Consider the following 16,220-nt stretch of genomic DNA (forward strand, 5'->3'; position numbering starts at 1 on the left):
AATAATAATAATAATAACATAATAATAATTATGATAGAATAAACCCTTCATTTGGCACTGGACTCAGTTCCATGAATGAGACAGAAACAGGGCTGGGAAACAGTGGCTTGGACCATAGCAGTGGGGNATGGCAGGCAGTAAAGATTGTGTTCAGGAGACTGGAAACAGATGGAGAATTCCATAGCTAAGCAAAGGGCATTGATTTGTAATTGTTTGTAAGCTTAATTAAACTTGCAAAAGTGGGGAAAAGAAATAGCTGAGCTCTTACAAAGGTGCTATATTGTGGAGCTCTACTATGAGCAGTCCCTTGGTTTTCTGAATTGCTTGGAACCAGTATTGTGTCAATGAATGGATTATCTGCATTTGCCCATCCTATCCCTACCCCATCCCCACCCCAATCTCACCCTTTCTCTGTTTGTTTTAAAGGTCCAGGAATTCTTTCCCTGACAACTTTTTCTTCCCCCCCTAATGGGCCCTGGGTTTAGAGTTGATAGTTTTCCCAAATTCTGTAACCTCCAGGACAGTACTGTTTCTAAGTTTTACCCTCTTTGTTTTCTCCAGGAAGTGACTCAGAAGGGAAAAAGCCTGGAATGAAGTCAATCCTTTTAGGAAAGCACATCTAAATAGAGTTTTGAGGGCATTAGAGAAGTTTTTTTTTTTTGAAAGTGTAAAAGTCACTTTACTTTGATACAAAATCATGTAAAATCATATAAAGTCTCGTGAAGCAAAATAGAATATTCCCTACATATCCATGAGATCATCACTGGAATGGAATGTCAATAAACATTTTTTTCCTGTGTTTTCTCCTACCCTCGCCCTGTGGGCTCATGTATTTTTGCTGCTACTACGTGGGAGAGACCAGGTCACCTGTGGGACCAGACAAATCAAAGGCGCATCTGCACGCTGGAGGCCCCTCTGGGAGGCCCAAGTGGAGCAGGAAGTAGGTCTTGTTTCCCTTTCGCTTTCCTTCTCCTGTCTTGCTCTGGCCGAGCCTCCAGGGGTGTCCAGCTCTGCGGCCACACAAATAATGATCACGAGAGCCTCCCCTCCTTCCTCCTCAGTGGCTTTCAGGGGAAACAAATGAGCAAGGACAGTGCACACACGTGGCGCGCAGAGATGCGTTTGGAAGTCGTGGCCTGCTGCCTTCTTGAGTCCAAGATCCCCTGCCTTCGTCATGGCCTTAGGCCTGTGTCTACTTCCCGGATCGGAAAAAGAACAACTTCCTTATGATGGTCTTCTCCTCGTTACTTCTGGCATTGCCAGGCCTGGTGACATGGGCATCGTTTTCTCTTCCTCCTCCTGAGCCTTCTCTTGGAATCAGAACACTCTTATAGCACTGCAGCTCCTCCTGCATCAGCAGCAGCTGGGACTTGAGTTTGTTGCGCTCCTGGAGCACATCCCTTAGCTCTTTTAGAGTGAAACGTGGCCAGTTGGGCTCTGTCAGGTCAACCACCACTTTGTCTGGTCCCAGGTTTACCTCCCCGCTGGCCACTGGGCCCTCGGTCTGCAGCCCCTTCACCTCCTTCTTGAGGCTGTCCCTCTCCATTCTCAGCTCCTCCACCGTCAGGTTGCCCTCATTCACCAGCGTCTCCAGCATCTCCAGGACGCGGACGATCTTGAACTGCAGCTGTGTCACCCGGGGGTCGCTGCCCAAGGCCATCAGCTCGCGGCCCATCACATAGGAGATATCATACACGTCCTCGGCGGTCAGCTGGAAGGGGCTCTTGCCCAAAGCCCCCTCGGGCCCATNTAGCTCTTTTAGAGTGAAACGTGGCCAGTTGGGCTCTGTCAGGTCAACCACCACTTTGTCTGGTCCCAGGTTTACCTCCCCGCTGGCCACTGGGCCCTCGGTCTGCAGCCCCTTCACCTCCTTCTTGAGGCTGTCCCTCTCCATTCTCAGCTCCTCCACCGTCAGGTTGCCCTCATTCACCAGCGTCTCCAGCATCTCCAGGACGCGGACGATCTTGAACTGCAGCTGTGTCACCCGGGGGTCGCTGCCCAGGGCCATCAGCTCGCGGCCCATCACGTAGGAGATGTCATACACGTCCTCGGCGGTCAGCTGGAAGGGGCTCTTGCCCAAAGCCCCCTCGGGCCCATGCAAGTCCACCTTCGCATAGAACATGAACTTTAAATATAGTTCATTACTGGGCCCCTGAAGGCTCAGTCGGTTAAGGGTCTGACTTTCACCCAGTTCACAATCTCACACTTTGTGAGTTTGAGCCCTGCATGGGGCTCTGTGCTGACAGCTCAGAGCCTGGAGCCTGNTATATTTTTAAAACTTTAATAATAAATAAATACAGTTCATTGCCAAACTGCAATATACTGCTTCTTGCAGCCCCAGATGGAAAGCTGCAATTCAACAGGAATTAAACTCTTTTAGCTAATTATAATTTTGCAAAACAATTTTGCAAATGTGAGCCATTTTGGAAAGCTCTTTTTTGCCATTAGAGACCCACTGCTTTTACCCATCAGCAGAGCACTATTTAGATTTTCTTCCAATCTGTGTCTCCAAAATTGCAATTCTTTAGGTTCCAAATAAATTTTTGTTTGCCTTGCAGCTTCATTGCAAATTTTGTTTGACATTACATGATGTCAGAAGTGGTGCCGGAGAGCATCTCATCTCCCTCCTCTGGCTCTGCCATAGCTTCAAGTAAGGTACTTAAAAGGGTCCTTTGTGCCCTGTCACCTCCCTAGTAGCCCCAGTCAGAATCTGATGAGTCCTTTTGTAACCCAAACTTCCCTGTCTGAAGTTCTGCTTTATTTTGAGTGTCTTCTGTTACTACTTTCGTTCTCAGGACTTCACTTCCTGCCATTGCCCTGGTGAGTACTAAATTTCTCTTGAAAATGCAGTTTGCATTCTGAGGGACAGCCTGCTGGGCAGACTTCTCCTGGAAATCCTACTGGTTTTATGTATAAGAATTACAGGGTCTCATCCTGCAAATCCCTATCTCCCTGGACAATGATTACCTGGGATGATTTAAAATTAAATGGGCCAACTTGGGATTCTTTCAAAATTCCTAAGTCAGTTTATTTGTGCAATGAATTAGAGAAAGGAGAGAAGACTAAACAATCCAAATGGGAAGTTTGATTGTGAAATAGAGTGTGAGCAGAGGAGAGGGGAAGAGAGAGAGAGAATCACAAGCAGGTTCCACACTAAGTGAGGAACCTGATCTGAAGCTTTGATCCCAGGACCCTGGGATCATGAACGGAGCTGAAATCAAGAGTTGGGGTGCTCAACTGACTGGGGCTATCCAGACACCCTGTGGGAACCTTACTTTAGTTATCATTTCAAGGCCTCAAAATGTGTTCATGACTCAAAAATTGCCTCCTTCCAGGATACTAATCCTAAACTAAGGCAAATTCTGAATAGTCTCAGAGACTTACTAAACTAGAAGAATCTCCTGCTGCTTCATCCCTCCCACAATCTGCTCCCCCCTGCCTATCTGTCCACCATCCCTCTCTCACTTGCTCGCTGAACTTCCTTTCTATGATGATTATCTGGAGACTTCTCAAGACCGATCCCTACATATAGCATCTTTTACAGGTAAGCCCAGAGAGGACATTTTAGGATCCCAGGTCTCTCATTCTCCTTGGACTAAAGCTGAACTATGAGCTATTACCAAGGAGTTACCTAACCCTAAAGAAAACCCTATTGGGTTTGCTAGACAACTCTTGATTATAGTCCAAATTTATAAGCCAGGATTCTCTGATCTTTATCAGCTCATGCTCATGTTAGTAGGTGAAAGACTTGCTAGAGAATGGATGCAAAAAAGGGGATGGACAGATCCTTTATTGGGCTTCCCCAGAAAAAGGTTTTAGACATAAGTCCAAAATTAGCTAAAAGACTCCACAAAGAGATTCCTGATGGTTTTCCCCATACTATTCACTGGGCGAAAAAAATCCAAAAAATGTGTCCAAAGATCTGATAAATGGGTTTTGTATTATTTTGAAAGATGGGAGAAAAATTTTAAGCAACTGTCTGGCATTGAAAAAGTTCACCATCACACCACACCTCCACCTTGTGAAATTCTGCTTTTATTGAAGGTTTGCAAGAGGAATTTGCAACTCAGATTAAAAAATAATAATTGATTGATTGATTTTAAAAACCTGCAACTTAAAACAAAACAAAACAAAACAAACAAAACAAAACAAAACAAAACAAAACACCCCTGCAACTTAACTGGGCTACTATGAAACTCCATGACCTAGTTAGTTACTGCTGGGCAGCTCTCCAAAGCTATTCCAAACAAAATAAAAAAGAAACCCACACAAGGCCTAAATACTCAAGTATAAGCAACCCAAATTATGAACATGCAATTACAACAATTGACTAAACCTTCTCACCAAGATTTTCCAGGCAAATCACCCTTTAAGGATTGCACTCCTGTAAAAAGGTGGGGGCATTGCATTGGGAAAAAAACGATCTCAAACTTGAGAGGTGATGACAAGATGATTAGCCCTCAAATTTCACTGCATCTTTCCCAGGAAAACAAGCCAAATTTCAACCTTAGGGCTGGTCTGGGCTTGTTTCTTATATGCACAGGTTTGTTTGTTTGTTTGTTTGTTTCCATTCTCCAGATCAATCCTTTGGAATTAATCTGATTTCACTGTGGGAGAGGAGATGACCAAAATCCTGTTGGGGTGGGGGTGAGGGGGCTGTCCGTAACCCCATCTGCTTCAAATCGTGGGAGTTTCTAATATACCTATAACTGTTTTAAAATCATTACCAGTCCCTTTTCAGTTAGGATTTATCCAAGGGACTTGCCAATTCCTTTTAGTTCTTCAGTAGTTACCTTTTAGGATCAGATTCCTTGAGGCCCATGAGGCACACATAACTTTTTCCCAAAAGAGAGAAATATTTTTACATTTGAACCTGTTGAAAAACTTCAAGACAATTTCTTGGTTACTGTCCCTGTGCCCCTTATCTTTTTTAAAGATTTTTTTTTTTTTAAAGGAATCCCTACACTGAACGTAGGGCTCAAACTCACAACCCTGAGATCAAGAGTCAGATGCTCCATGGACTGAGCCAGCCAGGGATGCCCTGTCCCTGTGTTCTTTAATAACATAACTCATACACCCATCTGTCTCCAAGATTCTATCCACATGAGATACTTTGGGCAAAAAAATGCCACCAATAGAGGCCACATCCACTCTGCACCACCTATAAAAATTCTAGTGGATGAAAGAAAGCCTCTGACAAATATTTACCAATATATATTACATACAGAGGCTATGCAAGGAATCAAGCCCATAATTGAGGAATAGATTAAATAAGGCCAAAAAAATTAAAACAAAAACAAAAAGCAACGCCTAACTGTTCCATATACAAGCCCTTGTAATATCCCCTTTCTTCCTGTACAAAAACCCCATGGAAGAGGATGGAGGTTTGTTCAGGACTTAAGAGTTAGCAATAATATCGTTATTCCTCAGCACCCAGTCATGCCAAATCCTCACACTCTACTTTCAGTCTCATCTCCAGAAAGCACAACCTTCGCTGTAATAGATCTTGGTAATGACCCTGAACGCCAGTACCTGTTTGCCTTTACAGGGGAAAATGAACAATTTACCTGGACTGTTATGCCTCAAGTTAAATACTTGGGGCATCTAATTTCTGATCACGGCCTCCATCTAGATCCAGACAGGAGGGCATTTCACCCTTCCCTTGCTGCAGTACAAAAAGACAGCTCAGAGGATGTGGGGGACGAGCAGCGTACTGTAGGAACTGGATTCCACTGCTTTTATTTTTTGTTTGTTTGTTTCTTCTTCTTCTTCTTCTTCTTCTTCTTCTTCTTCTTCTTCTTCTTCTTCTNCAGAGGATGTGGGGGACGAGCAGCGTTCTGTAGGAACTGGATTCCACTGCTTTTATTTTTTCTTTGTTTCTCCTCCTCCTCCTCCATCTTTGGCCATAGCCCTGTATTTATACTCTCTTCCTAAAATTGATCAGACCAAACCTCTCATCTGGTCAAAAAGTCTCAAGAATCCTCATTAAAGACAGCCTTCAAGACTTATCTGCACTGGTCACCTTAATTACAAGTTGCCTTTTCCCCTTTTGTTCCACAAAAGAATGGGAAATGCCATGGGGAATCAACATAGGCCCCTAGGATATCAGAGCCAACAATTAGATCCAGTAGCTAAGGGCCTCCCTTCCCATGAGGCCAACAGCAGCTACTGCCAACTTGCTACAAGGCATAAAAGAAAGAGTGATGGGCTCTCTACTTACCATCCATGTGCCCCACTCTGTACAAGCTTTGCTTCACTCTCCTCACACTCAGCTCTTATCTACTGGCTGGCTGACCTTCAATGAACAAGTTTTGCTCCCCGCCCCCTCACTGTGACCATTGCTTCCTGTTAACACCTTAAACCCCATCTGCTTCTTCCTCTGCCAACTGACAAAACCTCTCATGACTGTTTAAGGCTGACTAACCAACTTTTAACCCCTTGGATTGGTTTACAAGAAATGTCTCTCAAGAATGCTGAATTAATCTGGCTCACTGACAGATCCTGTTTAAAGGATGAAACTGGCCACTGCCTAGTCGGTGATGCTATAATATCTTTAACTGGCCACTGAGGCTAAACCCATACCAAAGGCCACTTCTGCTCAGAAGGCAGAACTCTTTGCCCTAACTAGAGCCTGTTTTCTAGGTAAAGATAAAGCTGCTAACATCTATTCCATCTATAAAGATAAAGCACATCTTTATCTGTTTGCACATCTATATCCTGAGCGTCCAACCTCAGCTCAGGTTATGATCTCCCGTCTCATGAGTTCAAGCCCCACATTGGGCTCTGTGCTGACAGCTCAGAGCCTGGAGCCTGCTTTGGATTCCGTTTCTCCCTCTCTCTCTGACTCACCTACCAAATAAATACACATTAAAAAAATTTTAAATGCTATTCAACAGCCCAGATTTGGCGATCATTAAAATTCCAAGACACTCTATGGAATGTAAACAGAGAAAAGCAAAAGAAATCATTTGGCTGATGCAGCTTCTAAGTAAGCAGCTTTAAGTCAGCCCCACACCTTTAATAAAGGCACCTGCAACTCCCATGTCTCCTGAATTTTCTGACAATCAAAGAGGTAAAATAACAGAAGCCCAACAGTTAACTGTTTGGCAAAATAGAAAGAAATGAACACAACAAGGTTATAAATGTGACCTCAGATAAAATCAGTGGATAGATCTTATCAACCCACCGCCCCATGATTACCTACAGAGACATGTCCTGCAATATACACACAATTTGACACATTCGAATACTGATAAAATGGTCTCCTTGGGAAGACAATCCTACTAGAAGCCATGACCAAAAATCACCTCACAGGTAAACCCGAGCTGTCAGGTTTGCCTAAAACATAATTCTGGAAAGCCAGTTCATACTTGTATGGGGCGTTTCCCTTTGCCTTCTGGACCTTTCAAGGTATGGCAAATGGACTTCAATCAATTGCCTCCCTCCCAAGGATATAAATATATATTAGCAATGATTTATATGTTTTCTCAGTAGGTAGGTTGAGTCTTTCCATGTTGGAGACCCATCACCAGAGCAGCAGGCAAGACATTGTTAGAAAAGATTATTCCTACCTAGGGAGTTCCCTCTAATCTTCATAGCGATTTGGAATCTCATTTTACTAGCCAAGTAATCCAATCTCTCTGCAAAACTTGGCCCATTCTGCAGCATTTCCATTGTGCTTATCACCCCACTCTTTAGGATTGGTAGAATGTACTATGGAATCATTAAAGGAGCTAAACTAATAGAGTCTTTTAAACTGCCTTGGCCTAAAGTTCTGCCCCGGGTGTTGCTTAGCTTCTTTTGGAATGAACGGATCATCTCTTTTTGAATTTAATACTGGCAGGCCTATGAGGCTAGATATAAGCATGTATCAACTAGTTTTGCTTCAAGGAAATAGCTAACCTATTGCAAGGAACTTGTTGAAGCTTTAAAGGCTAACTCCCAGCTTCTTGGGGCACCTGGGTGGCTCAGTCAGTTAAGCCTCTGACTTTGGCTCAGGTCATGATCTCACAGTTCATGAGTTAGAGTCCCGTGTCAGGCTCTGTGCTGACAGCTCAGCCTGGAGCCTGATTCGGGTTCCCTCTCTCTGCCTCTCCCCTGCTCACACTCTGTCTCTCTCTCTCAAAAATAAATAAACATTGAAGAAATTTAAAACAAAAGCTAACTCCCGTCTTCTAGTACAATCTTTACATAGTGTGCCCTGGGGAAGAAAAGAGCACAAACCATCATGACCTCCAACCTGGAGATTATATTCACTGAAAAAGACACCTTCATAAGGATGCTCTACCACTCTGACAGAAGGGAACATACCAGGTATTAATTAACCAGTCCTTATGCTGCCAAGCTAAGGAGGCACTGACTCATAGATTCATGTTCTCATTTAGAAAAGNTCTGGGGAAAAAAAGAGCACAAACCATCATGACCTCCAGCCTGGAGATTATATTCACTGAAAAAGACACCTTCATAAGGATGCTATACCACTCTGACAGAAGGGAATATACCAGGTATTAATTGACCAGTCCTTATGCTCCCAAGCTAAGGAGGCACTGACTCATAGATTCACGTTTCTTATTTAGAAAAGGGTCCTCCTCCTAAATGTCTTCTCTACCTACCAGAGGCATCCAACTAAGAATTTCCAGAAAACTTAAACGTATTCCAAGTGACCCTTTGAGTCCTGGACTGGAAGCCACCAGCATCTGATGTAGACTGCTTTTGCAACAAGAGTCAGGACCAGACCAGTTTATCAATCTTTTGTCATACGTATGACCCTTTGTTTAACCCTTTGGTTTCCCTTCATTGCTGAAATCTCTTTGGTTAAGCTACTCTAATTACATTATTGTTTGTCATTTCCCAGAACAGAACAAAACAGAACACAAGACAACAAAACCAAACCCAGAGATGCCAATTATTGCAGTGATACATGAAGACAATTAAGCTGACTGAAATTCTTAGATTATTCCTCCTTCTTGGAATCCTTATGATCTTTGCTCTTTCACACAAAGTTGGGATTCTCCACCGGTAGTACAATCCCTCCTTTGGCTAAAAACCCACTTCTACTACTATAGTATCTTGTCACTCTTAAATTGGTGTTGCTATTATCTTCCCTTAGTTTCTTTTCTTTTCTTTCATTTAAAGAAATGATTTCCCTGACTTGATGCCTTCTCCCTCTTTGCTCCCAGAGGAAAAACAGTCATATAAATATCTCAGCGTTCAGCACAGGCACAAAATCTTTCCGACTTTTGCATCCTAACATCATCAGGCAACTACAGGCTATGGAAGATACATGCCCCTTCGGTCATACCCCTTTGCAACCTCTCTTTTCTCTCCAACTTCACCATAAATCAGGCAGCCCCTTCTGAGCTTACTTACCATGTTAAAATAGCCTTACCTTCTTGGAAAGGGAAACCTTCCTTGCTTCAGCCTAATCCCTGCCCCAGAACTGACCTGGTCAAATCTCCCATGGATAGTCACCCTCCAATCCTGTTCTAAACTTCATCAAGAATTATCTGCCAGGGGTGCCTGGGTGGCATAGTCAGTTAAGCGACCGACTCTTGGTCAGGTCATGATCTCACGGTTTGGTTTGTGAGTTTGAGCTCTAGTCCAGCTTCACGCTGATGGCGAGGAGCCTGCTTGGGCTCTCCTTCTCTCTGCCCTCCCCTGCTTGTACTCTCTCTCTCTCTTTCTCAAAATGAATAAATAAACTTAAAAAAAAAAAAGATTAAAAAAAGAAAAGAATTACCTGCCACATAAAAACACATTGGAGCCTGACTGGTTTTCCAATAGACACTTCTGGCTGTAAGATCCTCTTTTGCACGAGGTTCTTTCAACTACGCTGTGCTATCAAAAGAAGCATTTATCTGGCTGCTTGAACAATACAGACCCCTGGTTTTCTCCTGTCCTACCCTGCATCCCTATAAATGACTCTATCAATAATCAGACTTAAAAAGGAATATTTTGCCACTCCCACAGGATGTATTTTTGCCCATGCCTACAAGTGGCAACCTTGAACATTTACCTGCCTAGACAGTCAGAAAATAACAGGACAATATCTCCTAGGTTATTCAACTTCTCCCTTCACTATACTTCAGTTGGTCACAGGGATCTCTCCTGCCCCGAACACGTACCATAGACACAAGAGAATTCTATCCATTATAAATGACTACCCAGATGATGACTCCTCCAAATAGGAAGACAATGGCTATGGACATTCTCAGGACTGTGACCTCCCACAGGGTACAACCCTAATGAAGGAATGGATTTTGGGATCCCTTTTTGGAATTCTTTTTTCTGGCAGGATCTGCTGCAAATGAAGTCATGGTTGAGAATCTGCCCTGGACTGTTAATAGAATAGCCAGATCTGGGGGAGCCTGGGTGGCTCAGTTGGGTAAGCAATCGATTATTTCAGCACAGGTCTCGATCTAGGGTTGTGACACAGCTGGGCTTGGACCCTACTTAAAAAAAAAAAAAAAGAAGAAGAAGAAGAAAAGAAAGAATAGCCCGATCCACTGCTAAGGCCATTAGAGCTCAATGGTCTCTAGATTCCCTTCCCTGAGTTGTATACGACAACAGAAGGGATTTGGATTAGCAGGGACTCCCCTGCTAAGATCTGGATTACAAATGATCATATTTATTATTGTTCTTATGTGTTCCTTTTTAATTATAATTACCTTACTGATGCTTTGTAGGTCACCCTGTTGTTTGACCACCCAAGATGTCAAAATTATGGACACAGTGAGGCTTAAAATGATCAACAACAGCTATCCATTTGCAACCTCTGAAGATAAGTCAATTACCAACTTCATGGACTTTTTTTTAAATATTTTTAATGTTTTATTTATTTCTAGGAGAGAGAGAGAGACAGCGTGAGCAGGGGAGGGTCAGAGAGAGAGGGAGTGACAGACTCTGAAACAGGCTCCAGGCTCTGAGCTGGCAGCACAGAGCCCGACGCGGGGCTTGAACCCATGAATCGTGAGGTCATGACCCAAGCGAAAGTTGGACGCTTAACCGACTAAGCCACCCAGGCGCCCCAACTTCATGGACTTCTAAGATGAGGACAATGCCTAAGACTTGCTTCCTAAAAACCTCTTTGTTGCTGTGACTATATGCTCTCAGTGACATTCATTATAACATTTCATTTTCCCTCCTGTGGGGCATGACCTTCTAGGAATGAACCTTCCTAAATAAGTGGACCACACATGATACAATGGTTGATCATTAATGATTTCCAAGGAAAGATCTTGGTCAAAAGGAAAATATGAAAAGAAAAAACGAAATGGAGTCACTGCTGTGGGGAAAAATGGAGTCAGGAGGCCATTAGGTGAAGCGGGGCTTATGGAAGTCCACCTCTGCAGGGAACATGAACTTTAAATATAATTCACTGCCAAACTGCAATATCTTGGCTTCCTGCAATCCCAGGAAGCAAGTCGGAAATTCAACAAAAATTAGACTGTTTTAGCCAATCATAACTTTGCAAAACATTTTACGTAAGTCTTCTTGGAATCTCCCCCCGCCCCGTCCGTTAAAGACTCTCTGCTTTTTCCTCTCAGCGGAGCACTATTCGGTTTTCTTCCCAAATCTAAGTCTCCCAAACTGCAATTCCTAAGACCGCAAAACTATTTGCAGCCTCGTTGCAAATTTTGCTTGACACATATCAGACACAGGCTCACTTAATTTAATTCTGGAGTTACAGGATACAGGGTTTAAACTGTTCTCTTTTCATATCTCTCACGGTTTGCTCTCGACACAACCGGGAATGGGGTTCCAAATAAAAGGTTTTCGGGGCTCTACTGCGACTTCCAGCTCTCTTCTCGAACAGGCTTCCTAGTGGGAAACTTCGGCCCTACGGACGGAAGTGGGTGCAGGGACGCAGTGGTAGAAATCCCCGGGAAGTAGGGTGGGGAGCGCTGCAAAGAATGCATATTTAAGTTGTTAGCCCAGCCTCGGGCGATTGAATCTGGGTGTGTCGCTAAGGAGTTGGAGGCCGGCCTGCGTGTTCGGCTGCTATTGGCTGGGGACTCGGGGCCGGGATATAAGCCAGCAGCGAGTAACAGCACTCACTGTGTACGCGCACCCGGCAAGGGCAACGCTTCGCAGGGCGGCGCAGCTCAGCCGACCGGATCCGAGTGCAGAAGGGCGGACTCCTCCAGAGGCCGGCGGTGGCACCATGGAGAACCGGTGAGACGAGCACCAGGCCCGGGGAACCCGGGAGGTCCCTGGGACAGGGAATGGCTGTCACTGAGACCTGGAAGCCAGGCATCTGGGCCCCGGAGGGAGCCAGGAGAGCGAGCGAGGGCTCTGCAGCTGTAGAGACGCCGCCTGGCGGGGGGAGCCTGTGTCGCGGCTGGGCGGCCGAGCATGAGGCGGCCAGCCACGGCCGGGGTGCACGCTGGAATCGGGTAGCGGTGGCGCTCCCGGAGCAGGAAGNTAAAAAAAAAAAAATACAGATGCTAAGGATACTCCCCGGAATTATGGATCTCTAGGGGTGGGCTGAGAATTTGTATTTTCAACCAGATGCTGAAACAGTTCTGTTTTAGTCACTGACATCCAAAGTTGTGGACTCCTTCTGCTTTTTGGGGCTTGATTAGTCACTGGTCTTGAACTCCTCTTTGCAGTTCACTTGACAGGGATCTGTACTGGTCTGGGTATCCCAGATACAGGAATCTGGGAGAACCTACTGGCACATAGATTTCTACCATGGAGTGTTCCTATTGCCTTTTTTTTTTTGTCAACCAATAAGAGTGTCTGAAGAAGGAATTGGAGGGCAAAGGTCCAAAAGGAAATTGAGTTTATTCTTGCCCTCAGGGTAGTAAATAAATTTTGAGTGTCCTTATTGATAGGTAGGGTATGAGGATTATGTTGGGTTTGTCACTGCCCTAAGGAAGGTCTTAATCCCATTTTGAGTATACTCTTCAGCCTTCATCCTGAAACACAGCTCTTTCACTTTCTTCATTTGATTATTTCCCTGTACTTCTCTGTAGACTTATCATCCCTTCCTCTCTAAATCTTTCTGGTAAAGAAATAATTAAACCTGCCAGTGGTAGCAAACTGAAGTTGGGACTGAGGGTGGAAACCTAGGCATCATTAACTTTTGCCAGGCTCTGGGANGTTTCAGTGGGTCTGATTCAGAAAGAGGAGTGGGTGGGCGGGTGTATGAGTGAACTGTGGCCCTTACTAAGAGAGAGAGGATCCTCCCTTCTGGGGCAGCTCTTTGGCCTCTTCTGTGACTCCTCCCACCCCCGCATTCCTAGAAGGCTTTCTTCACTGAAGGTCATTTAGTCTATGATGCCCTTGGAATGGGAGCAAAACATAACCTCAATTTTCTTTTTTTCCTAGATTTACGTATGAAGATTATCAGAATACCGCAAAGTGGCTTCTGTGCCACACCAAGCACCGACCTCAAGTAGCAGTGATCTGTGGTTCTGGGTTAGGAGATCTCGCCAATAAATTAACTGAGGCCCAGAGCTTTGACTACAGTGAGATACCAAACTTTTCCCAAAGTACAGGTACTGGCAAAGGGGAGTGAGGGATTGGACTGAGGGATACTAATGGGATTCTGATGAGAAGGCTGTGCTTTTACCAGGCCTGCACCTGATTATCCTGTATAGCATTTGACTAAAGACAACCTGTTTGAGAGAGGGAAAAGAGACCACTAAGAATCAGAATGACTTTAGATGGAACCTCCCCCAGTAGAAATTTCATAATAGGAGGGACATAGTGTGTGACAATGGTAGCAAATGAGGATCTATTTCTATGCTATAATGATTCAGAGCCCCTTAAAGCTCTGTAGCACCTCACGTGCACTCTCTTCCCCCATCCACACCATGGTCACCCACCACCTGCACACATCCCTCCCATTTCTTTCAGTCTGCATGTTAAATGGACAAAGTAGTGCCTGTAACTTCCTGGGACAAAGTCAAGTGACCCCTGTCCTGTGTAGTCCTGCCAGGTACAACCTCCCCAGCTCTAGCTCTTGTCCCAGGATAAGGCACTCGCTGGTGCACATCAACAAATGAACACACTGACAGTTTGAAGTGGGGAGAAAGCAATGTTCCCTGTGCCCCATGGAGCAATGACAGATCTGAGGGTAGCTATCCAGCATCCTAATAACAACCAGAAAACTATAAGGCTGTGGTTTAGAAAAGGGCCAGGCATAGGGTATACCTGGCTGGCTCAATGGGTAGAGCATGCAGTTCTTGGTCTCAGGTGGCTGAGTTTGAGTCTCATGTTGGCGGTAGCCTTTACTGTAAAAAAAAAAAAGGGGGGGGCATGCCTTAAACCTCATGAGTAAGGAAAAGAACAATTCAGGGTGATACTGGAATCCTCACAGCTAATGTAAGATGAATTTTTGGACAAGTAAAGGTTGCCCCGAACGTGACCTACCTACTTTGTGAGATGCTTGAGAATCACGATCTGTCCATCCCCTTTTAACACTGAAAAAGTAGACCAGTATGAAAGAAAAATGAGGTGGAGAAGGTGATTGTTTCCTATAAATGATAACTTGGATTAACCCTGAGGGTTTATGGGTGTTATAGTGGGCTATTCCCGGAGTGGCTCTGCACTGCCCTTCACTACTCTCTACTTCCCTTCACTATTCTCCAAGTCGGTTGAGTCTTTTTTTTTTTTAATAACTTTTTAAAATGTTCATTATTTTTGAGAGAAAGAGACAAAGCACAAGCAGAGAGAGGGAGACAGGATCCCAAGCAGGCTGCAGGCTCTGAGCTGTCAGCACAGAGTCCTATGTGGGGCTTGAACTCACAAACTGAGATCATGTGCTGAGCCAAAGTTGGGCACTTAACCAACTGAGCCTCCCAGGTTCCCCTTGGTTTTTTTTTTTTTTTTAAGTTATGTATTTTGAGAGAGAGAGCAGGGGTGGGAGTGGGGTTGTGTAGAGAATGGGAAAGAGACTCCTAAGAAGGTTCTGCTGCCCTGTCCGCAAGGAGCCTGACTCAGGGCTGGATCCCAGGACCAATGAGATCATGACCTGTGCTGAAATCAAGAGACACCTAACAACAGACTGAGTCACGCAGGTCCCCCTGTCGCTGCTCTCCACTCCTCCTGTGTTGGCAGAATCTTTTCTATTTACACCGACATTTTCTACTAATGGCTCATGAAACTTGTTAGGTTAACAACCATAGCCAGTTCTTTGGGAAAAAAGGGGATTAGAGGGACCAAGTAAAATAAGGACAAAGGTAGTTTATTTTGTTTACTTATTAATTCCAAGATAACTAACTTCCCATGATTTATCTATTAATTTTAAAAATGTCTACCTTCCTTCCGCTTTTCCCCAGAGAGTAAAGACTTTGCACAGATATTTTTCAAACCCTTAGGAGGAAGATTAGAAGACCAAAGCAGGGAGGTGGGGTGGGGGTTGGGTAAAGAAACATTAAAAAGGAGGGCAAAGAGCAAGGTTTTCTATGGGAAATAGCAATGACATTGGTCCCACCTGCTACTCCTCCCTCCCACTGAGAAGGGCACTGCACTAAATGATTAGTGAATTAATTTTTAAACTTTATCAGCCTATTTTTTATACTTAGGTTTTCCTAACCCTGTCACCTCTGCTCTATTACTGGTATTTTTTTTTTTTTTTTAAATAACCCTTGTCTCTGACTATCCCTGAACACTTCTTCTTGATTTTGGTCCTTCTGTCGACCACCCATTCCCTAGGGGATAGGTTAGCTGCCTCCATTAGAGGAGAAATGCCAGATAAGAGAAATGGAAATAATGGTTATTATGTCCGTGTGGGGAGCTTTTGCTTAATTATACCCTCTCAAATTGAGCACCATGAGTTGGCTTGTACTAGNCTCAGATAACTAGCTTCCCATGATTTATTTATTAATTTTATAAATATCTAACTTACTTCCTTTTTCCCCAGAGTTACGAATGCACAGATATTTTTCAAACCCTTAGGAGGAAGATTAGAAGACCAAAGCAGGGAGGTGGGGTGGGGGTTGGGTAAAGAAACATTAAAAAGGAGGGCAAAGAGCAAGGTTTTCTATGGGAAATAGCAATGACATTGGTCCCACCTGCTACTCCTCCCTCCCACTGAGAAGGGCACTGCACTAAATGATTAGTGAATTAATTTTTAAACTTTATCAGCCTATTTTTTATACTTAGGTTTTCCTAACCCTGTCACCTCTGCTCTATTACTGGTATTTTTTTTTTTTTTTAAATAACCCTTGTCTCTGACTATCCCTGAACACTTCTTCTTGATTTTGGTCCTT

The 16,220-nt window shown here is 44.2% G+C and overlaps 2 protein-coding genes and 1 non-coding gene across 3 annotated transcripts; 2 read left to right on the plus strand and 1 right to left on the minus strand.

Moving 5' to 3' along the window:
* Positions 1-1,155: 1,155 nt before the first annotated feature.
* LOC144236792 (RILP-like protein 2) lies at positions 1,156-2,122 on the minus strand. Its single transcript, XM_077770501.1, has one exon. It carries the CDS (start codon positions 2,120-2,122, stop codon positions 1,193-1,195), a length of 930 nt encoding a protein of 309 aa, XP_077626627.1. The 3' UTR covers positions 1,156-1,192.
* Positions 2,123-10,167: 8,045 nt separating this feature from the next.
* Positions 10,168-13,537, plus strand: PNP (purine nucleoside phosphorylase). The gene is made up of 3 exons (XM_077770254.1): positions 10,168-10,233; positions 11,933-12,174; positions 13,333-13,537. The coding sequence occupies exons 1-3, from the start codon at positions 10,168-10,170 to the stop codon at positions 13,520-13,522; spliced, it is 498 nt and encodes a 165-aa protein (XP_077626380.1). The 3' UTR covers positions 13,523-13,537.
* A 728-nt stretch (positions 13,538-14,265) lies between these two features.
* On the plus strand, positions 14,266-14,416 carry LOC144236813 (U12 minor spliceosomal RNA). Its single transcript, XR_013336661.1, has one exon. It is a non-coding gene; the product is annotated as a U12 minor spliceosomal RNA (small nuclear RNA).
* Positions 14,417-16,220: the final 1,804 nt, after the last annotated feature.

This window comes from Crocuta crocuta, unplaced genomic scaffold (assembly GCF_008692635.1).
Source record: "Crocuta crocuta isolate KB4526 unplaced genomic scaffold, BGI_CrCroc_1.0 scaffold175, whole genome shotgun sequence".
NCBI lineage: Eukaryota > Metazoa > Chordata > Mammalia > Carnivora > Hyaenidae > Crocuta > Crocuta crocuta.